At 34.1% G+C, this 15,576-nt stretch overlaps 8 protein-coding genes across 8 annotated transcripts; 5 read left to right on the top strand and 3 right to left on the bottom strand. All coding sequences in view use genetic code 12, as the record gives it.

The window, feature by feature from the left end:
* Positions 1 to 148: 148 nt before the first annotated feature.
* SEC15 (Rab GTPase-binding exocyst subunit) lies at positions 149 to 2,827 on the top strand (the record flags this gene model as incomplete). Its single annotated transcript, XM_706455.2, has 1 exon — positions 149 to 2,827. One exon carries the CDS (start codon positions 149 to 151, stop codon positions 2,825 to 2,827), a length of 2,679 nt encoding a protein of 892 aa, XP_711547.2.
* Positions 2,828 to 2,892: 65 nt separating this feature from the next.
* On the bottom strand, positions 2,893 to 3,228 carry CAALFM_C404300CA (uncharacterized protein; the record flags this gene model as incomplete). Its single annotated transcript, XM_706453.1, has 1 exon — positions 2,893 to 3,228. One exon carries the CDS (start codon positions 3,226 to 3,228, stop codon positions 2,893 to 2,895), a length of 336 nt encoding a protein of 111 aa, XP_711545.1.
* A 235-nt stretch (positions 3,229 to 3,463) lies between these two features.
* Positions 3,464 to 4,285, top strand: COX11 (Cox11p; the record flags this gene model as incomplete). Its single annotated transcript, XM_706452.1, has 1 exon — positions 3,464 to 4,285. One exon carries the CDS (start codon positions 3,464 to 3,466, stop codon positions 4,283 to 4,285), a length of 822 nt encoding a protein of 273 aa, XP_711544.1.
* A 3,501-nt stretch (positions 4,286 to 7,786) lies between these two features.
* FRE10 (Fre10p) lies at positions 7,787 to 9,907 on the top strand (the record flags this gene model as incomplete). The annotated part of the gene is made up of 1 exon (XM_706451.1): positions 7,787 to 9,907. One exon carries the CDS (start codon positions 7,787 to 7,789, stop codon positions 9,905 to 9,907), a length of 2,121 nt encoding a protein of 706 aa, XP_711543.1.
* A 534-nt stretch (positions 9,908 to 10,441) lies between these two features.
* On the bottom strand, positions 10,442 to 11,347 carry CAALFM_C404330CA (uncharacterized protein; the record flags this gene model as incomplete). The annotated part of the gene is made up of 1 exon (XM_706450.2): positions 10,442 to 11,347. One exon carries the CDS (start codon positions 11,345 to 11,347, stop codon positions 10,442 to 10,444), a length of 906 nt encoding a protein of 301 aa, XP_711542.2.
* Positions 11,348 to 12,069: 722 nt separating this feature from the next.
* Positions 12,070 to 12,603, bottom strand: YFH1 (ferroxidase; the record flags this gene model as incomplete). The annotated part of the gene is made up of 1 exon (XM_706449.2): positions 12,070 to 12,603. The coding sequence occupies one exon, from the start codon at positions 12,601 to 12,603 to the stop codon at positions 12,070 to 12,072; it is 534 nt and encodes a 177-aa protein (XP_711541.1).
* Positions 12,604 to 12,834: 231 nt separating this feature from the next.
* CAALFM_C404350WA (uncharacterized protein) lies at positions 12,835 to 13,467 on the top strand (the record flags this gene model as incomplete). The annotated part of the gene is made up of 1 exon (XM_706448.1): positions 12,835 to 13,467. One exon carries the CDS (start codon positions 12,835 to 12,837, stop codon positions 13,465 to 13,467), a length of 633 nt encoding a protein of 210 aa, XP_711540.1.
* Positions 13,468 to 13,765: 298 nt separating this feature from the next.
* CAALFM_C404360WA (uncharacterized protein) lies at positions 13,766 to 15,568 on the top strand (the record flags this gene model as incomplete). Its single annotated transcript, XM_706447.2, has 1 exon — positions 13,766 to 15,568. The coding sequence occupies one exon, from the start codon at positions 13,766 to 13,768 to the stop codon at positions 15,566 to 15,568; it is 1,803 nt and encodes a 600-aa protein (XP_711539.2).
* Between the last annotated feature and the right edge of the window lie 8 nt (positions 15,569 to 15,576).

The following is a 15,576-nucleotide window of genomic DNA, read 5'->3' on the forward strand; positions in this document are numbered from 1 at the left end:
GGTCAACAAGCAAAAAGTGAATCCGAAAAAAAAAAGAGAGGACTACTTAGACCCCTCTGAGTTGGACAATACGAAAAAAAAAATACAGAAATCAACACCAAATAAATAACAGCGCAATACCATATAGCTCAGTACCAAACACCAATCAATGCCATCAACACAGATAAGGAACAGTAAAACAAGGACATCCTTGAATGGAAAGTATTCCAAGCAAGTTCAAAACAAATCAAATGGGCCTGTTGTTGATAGTCTACAATTGGAGAACTTATTACTTAGAGATGAAGATATTTTCCAAACCACACTCAATTCAGAGGACTACTTGGAGAGTCTAGCACCTATCATGAAAGATGCAATAAAGTCTAATGGGTTGAGTGAATTGCTTGTGAAATTGAATGAAATTGTGAAGTCAAAAGACGAGGAATTAAATCAAGCTTCGATGGAGTCCATGGATGAAATCAATACATGTATCAACACCATCGACAATATCCACAAGGAAGCCAATGAGTTGAATAAACAATTTATTCAAGTGAGCTCAAGTTTAAATAAATCAGCCTATGAATTGATGTCAAAGAAAAAGAACTACGTAAAGTATAAAGATGTTTGCGAACGAATTAACGAAACACAAGTGGTGTTGAATGAGTGTATTCAAGTATTAGAATTGATGAATAAAATTTTAGAATTGATTAGACAAACTAAATATTTCCTGGCTTTGAAATTAATAGATGAAATCATCAACATTCATATACAAAAAGTTGAGGATTTCAGCTTCGCCAAAAAAATAGTTGATTCGATCCCTCATTTGACAAAAATGGTTAAAGACGAGTCATTTGAAAACTTGTGTAAATGGTTGTCGATAAATTTAGAGCGGAAATTACAGGATATTGCCAGTGGACTATACAATAATTTGGATGAATTGCAAAATAACTGGTCAAAAATCAAAAAGGAAAATGGACCAACGTTTTTACCTTACAAAATAAATTCTCCTGTTGAGTTAGCACTTAGGGATCCTGAATTGAATTACAATGTTTTTGAGGATGTGAGTTTACAAATAAACTTAAATGCTGTCTACGACGCCGTGTTAGTATATCAAACTTTACAAGAGTTGGATACTTTGAGTTCTGCCTATCATAAAGAATGGATGTCCAAATACAGCAGGGTCATTTATCCGATAACTACTGCATCAGTGAGTAAAAAAGATGTGGTGTTTGACAATAACGAATTATATGAATACTTGAGGAAGATAGCAGCATTTTTTGTTACCGATAAGCAATTGAATCTTATAACCAAATTTCAGTTAAGATCAAACACTCAAGCTGATGAATTGTGGTTATCTTACATGACAAAGTTGAAACCAGTGTTGATTCAACTTTTGAAACATCACAACTTTACCAATATACAAGAATTGGGTTCATTTAAAACAATTGTTGGTGAATTTTTACAAATTATGGATAATCACGATTATGATATCAGTGAGTTATACGAAGTGATGATGATGATTTTCAAAGAATACTATGCACCATTAACGATACAGACATTCCGGAAACAGTTTGTGGCATCCATACAATCCGATCGTTATCGACCACTTACAGTCACGGATGAAGCCGATTATACTGCGATTATGCAAAATGTGTGGTACAAAGATGATGCATCATTTGCTCCAGCATATGTTAAGAGCTTCCCAGTGACATTCCCCTTTAGTGAAGATTATGTCCATTACTGTATACAAGTGAGACGATTGCTTAAAGATGTCTTGCGGTTTATTGGTGATTATTATAATTATGAAATTGGGGAATTGACCAACACCATAGTCAATAACATTATTGAAGTGGTGTTAAGTGATGAAAAGGGATATGGTATTGCTTATGAAATTGAAGAGTTTATTACCAGAAATGAGAATAATAAAGAAATCACAGCCCAGACTTATACCAACTTGGAATATTATTTGTTTAGTTTGTATGAGATTGGCAAATTGGTCAATCGTGAATTGCGTAAACATACTGGTATGGGTGTGCACAATATAGATGCTAACGACACATTTACTTTACGTGCTGTTGAAACATTTAATAAACTTAAAAAACATGCTGAAGAGACTGTTTTCAAGATGGTGGATAATAAAATTAATGAATTATTGGATATGGTTGAATATGACGAGTATTTGCCTGTGGAAAAGAACGACGAAGCCAATTTTGCCATTAAAGATTTTGCGTTATTTTTGGAGAATTTGTTTACATCAATCTTCAACAATTTACCACTGCAATTGCGTACATTGGGGCTTTTCAGGACTTATGATTTTGTTTCTGAATATTTTTTAAATGTGTTGAAAGATGCAAATGTGTACAATAGAATATTTGTTGCCAATTTCGATTTGGATATTCAGTACTTGGAAACCTCGTTGAGGAATTTACATGGGTTTAAAGAAGACGGCGATGAAGCCAATGGTAATGGAGGTAACGTTGCTTTGGAATCTACATTCACTGAATTGAGGCAATGTATTGATTTGTTGAATTTAGAAGATTATGAGGAATTCATTAATGACTCTTCATTTAGAATGAGACGCTTTGATAGAGTGAAATATGAAGATGGTATAAATTTGATTAAAAAAATGCAAGATAACGAATCTAAACAACAAACATCGGTATCAGCAATGTCTGAAAGAGGAACCATTGGTGGTGTTATCCCTAACTCCAGTTCAACAAGAAGTTTTGTGAACATGTTGAGTAATTTGTCAACTGATGATGCAGGCAACACTTCTAGTGGGAGTATCGAATCGACCAGTACTACTTCAAAATTAGCTCAGTTTACTACTAGGTTCAAACAGAACAAATAGTATAAATAGTGATTGTAATTACATGCCGTGGGTTCAACTGTTTGTTATATTTTTTCTCTATTTATTTACCAAAATTTCAATTTATGTATCCAACGTTTATTACTGCTTTCTTGTTCTTGTTTCAATTGTTTGTCCTTTTCATCCACTATAGTTTGAATTTGATTTTCCAAAGTTGTTGATTTCAATTTCAACTCCTGCTCTATTTCTTGATATTGCAAATTATTATAAACAATGTTGAATAGGAAAAAAGTCGATAATGAAATCATCAATGTATTGTACAATGCATGAGAAAATTGAGATAGACGGGGTTTCACTGGATCTTGATTGATTTGATGAGGTAACTTGATGGTATGGAATCTTTTGGGGGTTATAATAGATCTTTTAATTAGCGTGTTTCTCATGGTGCAAGAATTAAGATAGTATAGTTTTAGGAATCAGCAAGGTGTGGTGAAGCTTTGCTAATGGATTGGGTTTATTCTTGTTATTTGTTCGGGATTAACTTTTTTTTTATGAGTGGTTGTTACGGAATTTGAAATGTGGAAAAAAAAAATTTGGTGAATGGTGCCTCCAAAAAAAAAGTTAAGGTAAAAACCATTCGATCTATTCTTTTTTACTGCAGCTGACTATTAATAAACTATGAATAGATTAAGGATATACACACCGATTTTTAGGTCTACAATAGTTAAGCCGGCTGTTTTCAGACCATATGCTTTTATTGTATCGAGAGGCATACACACCACAGGCAAATTATTTCAGATGCAACATCAACAACAGCCATCTGTTCCAGACCAATCATCTATTGAAAAGCAAAGGGAATGGGTAGATAGACTTGCAAGAGAAAGAGAAGAACGTCAAAAGTATAGAAATAGAACAGCAACGTATTATACTGCATCATTAGGGATTTTCTTTTTGGCATTAGCATTTTCTGCGGTGCCAATTTATCGAGCCATCTGTCAACGTACTGGGTGGGGTGGAATACCAATTACTGATAGTACAAAATTCACTCCTGATAAGTTGATCCCTGTCGATACCAACAAACGTATCCGTATACAGTTTACTTGTCAGTCATCGGGAATATTACCATGGAAATTTACCCCTTTACAACGTGAGGTTTATGTTGTACCTGGTGAAACTGCTTTAGCATTCTATCGAGCCAAGAATATGAGTAAAGAAGACATTATCGGTATGGCAACGTATTCTATTTCACCAGATAATGTCGCTGGATATTTCAATAAGATTCAATGTTTTTGCTTTGAAGAACAACGATTGAGTGCTGGGGAAGAAGTAGATATGCCTGTGTTCTTCTTTATTGATCCTGATTTTGCTAAAGATCCAGCAATGAGAAATATTGATGATGTGGTTTTGCATTATTCGTTCTTCAAAGCCCATTATTCCGATGGTGAGTTGGCAGCGGCACCTATTGGGAATATGGAAATGAAAGCCAGTGTGGTTAGTTAATGATTTTTAGGTGGAATGGATTCCTGTAAATAGAAACAACAAAACAAATAGTAACTGTAATTTATGATTCAAAATAGAGAAAGATATGGATCATTTTTGGATCGCTAAATATTGGGCTGTATAGTTGTTTGGAGTAATTGATATGGCACTGCACTAGTCGGTTTAAATACGTTACAACAGAAGCAGGTATGCGTTGCAACTCTTTTCATATTTTGTTAGACAAGGTTTTAGAACTTGCAACTAAAAATTATGACTCTCCAATAAAAGTAAACATAGCATTTAGCTTTGCTATCTAAAAAAAATGATAATCATATTCACAGTGGCAATAAACACAGTAAAGGGACAAAAATGATGGTTAAACTTCCGCCTTTATACAGCTGAAATTTTGTGTGAATTTAGTAGACAAAAAGATCCAATATTTTCTTTATCAATTATTACAAAATATTCTATTACTTTACTTTACGATTAGCTGCATGGAAAGACAATAACCAAGTAATCTATTTGCCAAGCTATCCTGTGTCGATAAGAATTATAACTCTATCAACTCAATCGATAAAGTACTTGATTCAGATGTACTACTATCAAAATGCTACAAAATCATTCAAATTGGAAGAAAAAAGTTCTGAAATCGAGTACACTACTATGAAATTTTGTGTAATGATAGATTATGCGCCAGTCGGTAATTCAAATTCATCGTGAACAATTAATTCGAAAGATCTAATTGGTTGGCTGAACCTGAACTAGTAGTGAATTGTTCTAGATTTTGATTCCTTTTTTTTTTTGATTCCAGTTTTTAGTATTTTTGGGTGTCTATGTCAAGTCTATTTAGTTTTAGAGCACCAAGATGGTTAAAACTTAGGGTTTCAATTTTCACTGTAATTGTTAAACCACGCCAAGAATTAATCAAATCGTAATCATAGTCCTCTTTGAAACTTCCTTCTCTGTGGCTGACTTTGCTGGCTTTTTTTTTTGTTAATGTGTTCAATTTGTAATTAAAAAGTTAGCTGGGGATTTTTTGTCTGTATCAGAAGCTTCAATTCAGACACTACTGCATTTGTAATATGATCATAAGGTTTGTCCTGTTGCTTAATAAAAAAAAAGTCGGATTGGTTGCACACACCCCCCCTTCTAATGTATGAAAAGAATACAAAGATGAATCTATATTTGTTTTATTGGACAATTCTATAATAGACACCATAATGCTGGGCAACTAGATAATTAGAACAATGGCATAAGGCCTCAAAAAACGTACAAAGTATTATTGTGCCGTATGCATGGTCTAGTACTCGGAATTTATTTCAAACTTGTCCACTATTGGCTGAGGTCGCCCTGGGTTGTAATTTGCAATGGTTCATTAATTGAAATTGTTAACACAAATGTGTGGTATTCGTTTCATGTGTATAATGCAACTATAACAATCAATTACCGGAAACCACCGACTAGCCAACAATCGTTTAGTCAACAAAACGGTTAAAATGATTATTGCAGTAGCCGACAATGTCTAGCATAGGCGACAAACAATACGAGTTGTAAAACCGGGATTGCCATGAAAGTATATGCGATCGGGTTTCCTATAGCTTACTTTGATTCGTCAATATAATTTAGGTCACAGAACATAATTATTCAATGGGAATCTAATATGCCGGTGATAGGTGTTGACACGCCAAGCCTACTATTAGCAAACGGAAAATTTCAAGAAAAAAAACCGGATAAAAAGCAAGAGCAAGAAGTGGAATACTCGTTTTAGTAAAAAAAAAAGAAAACTTAAATTTAGGGATTACTAGGATGATGATCTCCAATTGTGGCATTAATCTTAACTTTGTTGGGTTTAAATTTACTTTGTTTTTTTTAGTTTATGCCGTTTTAATTGGGCCATTCTGTAGTTGATAACTAAGAGTTACATAGTTGATTTGTTGTGGTAAGCATAACGAAGCTTGGCAATTGGTCCATTAAAATTTGATAAGGATAAAAATGAAACAAACAGGCTCAATAGTCTGTAGCACTGCCTTATCAGACCAGATCTCTATGTGTATAAAGTCAACGAAATAGAGTTTGCTTTGGAAATAAAATTCTTGGACTTTAAAGATCTACAATTTTTGGGCCTGTGTGCACACACATTCTCTCTCCTGATTGTTCATTGATTTCATCAGATAAGATCAATTTGCGGTTTTTTTTTTWTTTTTTTTTTTTTTTACTCCTGAAGAAAGAAAGAAGGGAAAAAAAAGTTCTGTTACGTTGAAATCTTCAACTGAACCCCGTTCCTCCTTTCCCTTTCTCTTGTAAATCTTGATCAACTATATATTATTAATGTTGTTTGGAATTGCTGAATACTATAAGGAATAATATGGAACACCAAACTGTGCCTATTTCAAACTTCATTAGTCAATTTTAAATAGACACTCATCTCTTCTCTTCTCTCTTTTTTTTAGTTTCGATTTTTATCTAAATTAATTTTTGTTTTTTTGATTTTTTCCATGCAAAACAGACAAAAAGCTCAAAAAGAAAAGAAAGAAAATGTGAAACTAATAATTCAAACGTCTATCAACCAGTACATGCATAAGCTCCTTAGTTTTAGTTCTCTTTTTATTATTTCAGACAGCCGTCATTGGCTAATTCAGATTGTTAATGATAGTCTGGATTGCATTGCTAGTATTTTCATATCACTTTCGCTTTTGACAAGGCAATTATTAAACTTACTTTGCTATATTTCCTAGTGTCCATCACCATCTTGTAGCAAGGCTTTTGATTGTTGGACAGGGGAATTAAGACAGACAGAGCAACTCGTAGAGAGTGGGAGAGTGAGAAAAAGCAATACAAAGAAGTAAATGAATTACGCCTATCAATTAATTTATCCCGTAATACATATTTCAACAAGTATTGGGCACAACAAAATATTAGTAATCTTGCAAATATGTATTATTGTTGTTAAAGAAAGGCTTGTGATTGGATTAAAACCGGGACAAAAAAAAATGTCTAATTAGTTTCCGATGAGTTGATTTATTAATTTTTAGTCCTTCAGCAGCAGCAGTAATTGTTTTAGTTTTTGTGTTCTCTAAATATTTCTTTTGTTCTCTTTTGCTCTCTTTGCCCTTTGTGAGTTTTGAATTGTTATTCTATTTATCAGTTCAATCTGTAGTATCCTTCATTCTGCCTTTTAGTTTAATAAAAAAAAAATTTCTTTCTTTTTTTAAATTGGCCATTGAAGAAAACCCAATTGGTAAAACTCCCTTGACTATAAATACTCTTTCAATTTTCTCCTTCCCTCAATTTCAATTGCATGTCTTAGTTTGTTAAAATAATTTTATTATTATTTTTATCATTATTATTTTAAAATCCCTTCAGTACAAGCCCTCCTTCCCAGTTACCGAAGAATTTTTCAGCCATTCCCATCCTTTCTTCTGCCAAGTAAAAAATAGAATAATAGATTGTAATATTTTCTTGACAAGAATTTCAAACTAAGGGGAACAAAGAAGGAAAAAAAAAAAAGAATATAGATACAATATGGTAGCTATCAATTCATTATTATTTGCTGCCATCACGTTGGTTTCTTCAGCTCAAGCTACCGACACCTTGACAATTTACCACAACAATAAATTTGCCGTGCAAGCATGTAAAGGTTTAATTGGTAAAACTGCAGTTTTATTCAACGAAACCACTGATAAAGCTGGTTTCTGTAATGTCAAAAACCAACAAGCTTTGGGTACTATGGCAGAATGTATTGAATTGATGCCTCACAAAGACTCAAGAAAAGAATTTTTGAAAACATGTAAAAAATTCAACCTTACTGAAGAAGATTACTTAGCTGCTTGGAAAAATGCCACTGAATTTGGTTACGTTAATGTGACTGCTGATCCTGATTTTAAGAAAAAAAAATTATACTACAAACCAGTGTTGTTGAAGAAGAAGAAAGTTGAAGCTGCTTGGGATGCAGTAGCTACCAGATGGTACAATTACAATTACGCACAATGGTACGGTATTGCATTATTCTCCTATTGGTTTGCCGTTATGTTTGTTGCTGGTATTTGTAATTTGACTTATTTCCTTTTCCCTGGCTTTGTTAAATCCTTGAAAGGGGGAATTTCTAATGCGTTCAGAAAATACATCACTTTACCAGCATTGTTCAAGAAAACTCATGCCCACCATAAATCCATTTTTGGGGTTTTCCATGCTATTTTACCAACAAGATTAGAATCTATTTTGGTTGTCGCTTGGTTTATCATGGCTTTGATTATGAATTTGACCAATTACGTTCATGTCAAACCAAACTACATCTGGCCACAAAAAAGCAATGAATTGGGAAGAAAAATTGCTGATAGAACTGGTCAAATTTCCATGTGGTTGATGCCACCATTGGTTTTGTTTGCCGGTAGAAACAATTTTATGCAATGGGTTAGTGGTTGGCCATATGCCCGTTTTGTCTACATTCATAAATGGATCAGTCGTGTTGTATTTATGATGAGTATTGCTCATGGGGTCGGTATGACTTATAACGGTAAAGGTATTGGCAAATACTACACAAGAAATGCCAAACCATACGTTAGATGGGGTTATGTTGCTTTGGTCGCCATGTCAATAATGGTTTTCCAAGGTTTCTCATATTTCAGAAGAACAAACTACGAAGTTTTCGTTGGTGTTCATATTATTTTGGCAGTGTTTGCCATTGCTGGTACTTGGATTCATACTACTGAACAAGGTTATCAAATGTGGATGTACGGTGCTGTTGCTGTTTGGGTTTTCGATCGTGTTGTGAGAATTGCTAGATTAGCTACTTTCGGACTTAGATCTGCTACTGTGCAATTAATTGCTAATGAAACTGTCAAAGTAACTGTATCGAGACCAGGCTGGTGGAAACCATTCCCAGGTTGTCATGCATTCATTCACTTCATGAGACCAACCTGTTTCTGGCAATCACATCCATTCACTATTGTTGATTCCGTCACCGAATCCAACACCATTACTTTCTACATTAAAGTCAAAGGTGGTATGACTCATGGCTTGTACCAATACTTGGCTCAACAACCTGCTCAAACTGCTCAAATTAAGGTCTCCATTGAAGGTCCATATGGTAACAGAATGGCAATCGATAGATTCGAAAACGATGTTTTCATTGCCGGTGGTAACGGTATCCCAGGTATTTATTATGAAGCCACTGATATTGCTAAGAGACTCGGTGAAAAACGTAATGTTAAATTATACTGGGTTGTTCGTCATTACCGTTCCTTAGAATGGTTCTATCAAGAATTACTCAAGTTGAAGGATTTACCAATTAGCACTACTGTATATGTCACCCAACCTAATGTTGGATTAGCTGACCCAATCACCACAGACTTAACCGATGATGAAGAACAACAAGAACATGAACAAGAAAAGAAATCTGATACCGAAGAAAGTAATGACTATGTTGCTCAAGTTAAAAAGAATTTATCATTCATTCAATTCATTGAAACCAAACCTGATTTCTACCAAATTGTTGGCGAAGAAATTAAACAACTGACAGGTCCTATTGCATTTGCTTCTTGTGCTCATGGTAACATGGTTGATGATGTCAGAAAATCAGTTGTTGATAATTTGAGCAATTCCAACCACAGAGTTGAATTGTTTGAACAAATGCAAAACTGGTAGATTTAAAAATAGAAGAAGAAAAAGTGTGGTTATAACATAAACCCTGTTATAGTTGCAACTATTGATTCATCACTTTGCTTTTTTTTTTATTTTCATTTTCATTTGTTTTGTTTTTCTTACCAAAATTGTTTGGTATTACTTTGTTTCTTTCTTTTAAATAGATTGAATAATTTGTCGTATGGTTTAATAGATATATATATAATTTGCTTTGTTTTTTTACATTTATAATACATATTCACTTTGAAATTATAAAACAGTTCCTAACCAGTTAGGTTAGGAAGTTGTCTTATGCGCTAAAACACGAATTTGTCAAATTCTTGGAAATTGACTTCTTTTGGTAAATATGAAGTAGATTTCTGGTAACTGCAAACTATTCGGGGTTTAGCCAATACAATGAGCTAAAATCAACAATCTCTTTCTATGTGAACTGTTCCCCAAAAAACAACAGCTATTCCTCTACCCGTACAAACGAATACTAAATTTATCACCGATAGGTGTATTTAACCCTAAATTATACAGAAATCTACTTAAATACTAATAACGATTATTATTGTTTCCCCCATATCCAAAACTATTGTCTGTTCCAAATCCACCTTGGTTGTTGTTATTATATCCACCACCATAATTGTCATTTCTTCCACCATAATTGTCATTTCTTCCACCGTAGTTATCATTTCTGCCACCGTAGTTGTCATTTCTGCCGCCGTAGTTGTCATTTCTACCGCCGTAATTATTATTTCCACCGCCATAGTTGTTATTGTGACCTGAATTGTAGCCACCTCCTTGGTTATTATGATCATTCTTTCCTCCCAAGAAATTACCAATCAACTCAGAGGCCCCAGAAAATCCAGATTGTTGTTGGGGACGGTCATTATATGAACCTCCTTGGTTATTGTATGATCCATTGCCACCATTACCATGGCTTTTTCCTCCAGACAAAAGACTTCCAACTAAAGAACCCACTGAAGATTGATTTTGATTTTGTTGATTGTTGTTGTTGTTATGGCTACTACCACCAGATAATAAGCTACCAACCAATCCAGCAGCACCAGATCCAGATCCAGATCCATTGTGGTGTTTATTGGAACCAGTAACACTAGACACAACTTGGTTCATGATGAATGATTGGACACCACCACCACCACTTCCATGGTTCTTGGAACCAGTAGCACTCGAAATTGCTTGATTCATAACAAATGATCCAATACCTCTGTCTGTTTGTTCATTGTCATTATTTCCTTGGTTGACAGGAGGACGTGAAGGTACGGTATTTTTTGATTCAAAGTGAGTGGCAGTTCCAGTGGCATCTTCAGTTGGTAATTCCCATTGGGTTTCTCCAGTTCTCTCATTTATATAGAAGAAAGTTTGATATTCTTCATCCCACCGAGCCTTCCAGCCTGGTGGCAACTTGGGTGGTTCTCTATTAGATAATTGGTTCATATGAGTTTATTTGTTAATTGTGCTAAAAATTATGAAGTACTGACTTATGAAAAAAAGGAGAGGGGTGTAATACAAAGACGAACAAAAAAAAAAGATTCGGAGGTGAAATTTTCAGGTCGAGGGGAGGGAGGAGGGTTTATATAATAAGTACCAAGAAAAATCCGTCATTAAGCAAATTTCAGGTTTCAAAATTATAATCTGTGATTTCCAGTTTTGTAATGATGTTTTTTTCTAAAGCATAAGGAGACACTGAATCAGTAACCAGTATATAGAGATCACTAAGAATCAGAAACGAAAAGAAATCAAATCATAGCATTTCTTTTTCATTTTGTATTGAATGATGACGGTGGTGATTCAGCCTCGTTGTAAACCCCAATTTCCTTTTTCCACTTCACGTGACATGTGCTTTGCCAAATACTGAAATATAGCCAACTTTTATACATCGGTTTTGTTTTGTTAGTAACAGCTTGATACTATTGGTTTTTAACTAGCTAATGGTTTTCTTATTTCAAAGCTGTTAGATTCTATCGCTCAACGACGAGCTGCTGTCAGATGTGCTTGATGAAAACTATCAATTTCCTCATTCATTATTCATTTCTATTTAATCTATACCATCAGCTAGAGAGCTTGACTATTAGACAATAAATCAGAAGTTTGCATACTATTTACATATATGAATATTCGTGACAAAAGAAACAAGTTCTATAACGAGCCTGCGCTTTCTACTGTTCAACAGTTTCAAATTTAAACTCTTGACCAATGGCTGTTGATATTTCTTCCTCTAATAATGATGTCAATGAACTTCCATCACGTAATGTGACCCATTTACCGCCAATTAAATCGTATCTTTTAGGACCACTAATAGGAGAGCTCAACCAAATTTGTTTATTTGGCGGTTGTTTGTTAATCACATAAGTACCATTTGGTGGCAACGTCAAAGTTAAAACCCCTTGACTCAATTCGGAATCCACTTGTTCAAAGTCTTCATTCAATTCCTCTAACAGATCAGACAAGTTCTCTAAATACTCGTTGGAAACTTTAGCATACTCGTTATCTGTAAGTTTATCAATTTTATCATCTATAGCTTCACCTTCAGTACTGAGCGAATAAGCTCTAATTGAGCCTATTGGTCTCAAAGCAGACGCCACAGTTGGCAATGTCTTGGTGATGAATCTGGTTTGAGGGTATATAAGTTGTCGAGTACAAGCTGGTTTGCTAAGGCATTTAGCTGAATTCAATGCAAATCTTTTGAACATTTCTAAGAGTATACAGTTATAAGGAGGGAAAGTATGTTTAGTACAGTGTTATGATTGAGTTTAAAATAGTATCGAATAGTAACAGTGTTTTTCTGTTTTTTTTCTTTTTTGGTTATCCAATCGAGCCATTTTTTTTCCACTCATTCAAAATAGTATTCTTCTTCTTCTTTACTTCCGACTTTTGTCGCGTGAATTTAATTTTTGTTAATTCCGACTCCAATTCTCCCTCAAATGACGACCGAGATAAATCAAATCAACAAATACATCAAAGAAAAAATTACCACTAACTCTTCACTTTTCAAAACAACTTTTCATCAACTCATTAACCATAGATATACGTTATTGATGTTTTTCACTATTTTGATTATAGCAGTCATATTAGTGGCTGTGATGGTAATATTACCTTATGCATCGGGTTTAACAAAAATTGAAATCGATAGATCTCATCACCAGTCTCTGAAAAAGTCATCACAGGAAAGCAAACCTCCACAACAACAGCAACAACAATATTACGGATATGTTCCACCGGATGAGATACAAGATTTGGACGACCAAGCTAATCAACAACACCAGTCTTTAAAAGATAGAGCACATTTATTAAAGGAAAGACTTCAAGTTACGGCCGATGACATACCGCTTAAAATCAAACTCAACAAACTTGACAGTGGAAGTACTGCTAGTGGTAATAGCAGTGGATTGAGACATAGAAAAAGAGAGAAATTGGACCTTGATAATAATCCAAACACTTATGATTATGACATTGATGAATTGATTGCAGAGGAGAATGATTTGGCCAGAAAAGAGCAACAACAAGAATTCTATAAAGATCAAATAATCGGTAAAGAAAGAGAAGAAATGGTTTAAGCACCTCAATACAGATCTGAGTTTTAAGTGAAGCAAAATTTATCTATTTAGTTGTACATATGTAGGTGTGTTAATGTAAAAACTTTAATGGCAGCACTAACTCTCCCGAAAAAAGGCAGTTTAACATACTATATGATTGATACTTACGTGTGGTTCGTTTATTTGATTATGCTGCAAAAAAATTGACAAAAAATGGCACACCCAAAAAATGCCATAGTTTCGAGAAATCACTAATATATCTAAAGATTAAACTGGATCAATTTTTCCAGAAGATTGTAACACAAACCACAACAATAGTATGCTTCTGAGCATAAGGTGGGATGAGGCTTTGCTAATATTGCTAAATTACTTGAATGACTATCCAGTCACCATCACTTGTTTCTTGGTACTATTAATTATAGCATTGGGGATTGCCATAGATTATATCATTACTCCTAAAGAAATTGCTAATATATTCCCAATTCCTGGTGAACTACCATTTATTGGACATTTGCATCTTATCCTTGAGAATCCCGCACTAATCTATTTGACTTGGTCAAAATTATATAACCAATCGATTTTTCAAATTCGGATTGGAAATAAACGAGTCGTTGTTGTTAATAGTTTTGACGATGTTGTTGGATTATGGGTTAACCATAGTTGCCAAAACAATTCCCGGCCATTAAGCTATACATTTCATGATTTGGTATCGGCAATTCAAGGATTTACTATTGGGTCTACTCCAGCGAGTTTAACATTTCAAAAAAAGAAGAAGACCATCTCACAATATTTGAATAAGCGACAAATTGAATTGAAACTGGATACCATTAATCGTCAAATAAATATCATGATTGGTGAGCTATGGAAACGTGATAATGAATTTGAAGACATTAATTTGTTACCGTATTTCCAAAAATTTGTTTTACAAACGGCAATTTTCATTGGGTATGGGATCGAGTTGGATTGTTATAAAGAACATAGTCAGTTCTGTCAAGAAATAATTGATATTGAAAATAAAATCATTCGGTTAAGATCACCAATTTCAAATTTACAAGACTCAATCCCCTTGTTGCGGATTATGCCTCGGTGGTTCAACAACTCGGAAATTGCCCGAATGTGTGGTGAAAGAAGAAATAGCTATATGAATAAATTGTATCAACAACTTCAACAAGGGCTAGCTGAAGATTTGCCACAATATAAAAATAGTATATTGGGAGATTTAATAACTAAGACTACGAATACCCAGAATAATAATGATGATAGTAGTGACACCAATTGTACTTCTCACAATAATTGTTTAAACGAGCAAGAAATCCAAAGTATATGTCTAACATTAATTAGTGCTGGACTAGATAATACTCCATTGAGTTTAAACTATCTATTTGGAATTCTATCACACCCTAAAATAGGCGAACACTTGCAAAATAGGGCGATACAAGATATTCTTGAAGATTCTGGTGGTAATATAGTACTTGCCTGGGAAAAAGTACTGCTGTTGCAGGGGCAGATGACCACTAATCAACAAAACCCAATGAATTGTCAATATATTGAAGCGTTAGTGTTGGAAACATTACGACATTTTACAGTATTGCCATTAAGCTTACCACGTTTGACTACGAAGGCGATCCGATACAAAGATTTCGTTATTCCTAAAGAGACACATTTATTTATGAATGCTTATTCTGCAAATCATGACTGCCAGATTTTTGTTAACCCCTATAAATTTGATCCTGATCGATGGTTGGATCCAGTATCAAATAGCATCAAATCTCAGTTTTTGAATTTCATAATCAATAACAACAGTAAAAGCAGTAGTGGTCATGGTCATCAATTCAAGTCTCTTCATAGTCATCAACATTTTGCCTTTGGTGCAGGTTCAAGAATGTGTTCTGGTTATAATTTGGTGATTAAACAAATGTATGTCATGATTATTAAAATGCTATTGATATTTGAAATCCACCCACCTACTAATATCAAGAAATTAATGGAATTAAACCCTTTTAAAAACAATCTGAACCCAAAAGGTACATCGTTTGAACCGAAAACTAACCATATAAACTTAAAGTTCCGCAAACTACCTAACTATAAATCGCTACACGAATTAGTATTACACCAAAGTTAAATAGTCGA

Source organism: Candida albicans, chromosome 4, assembly GCF_000182965.3.
Source record: "Candida albicans SC5314 chromosome 4, complete sequence".
Classification (NCBI taxonomy): Eukaryota; Fungi; Ascomycota; class Pichiomycetes; order Serinales; family Debaryomycetaceae; genus Candida; species Candida albicans.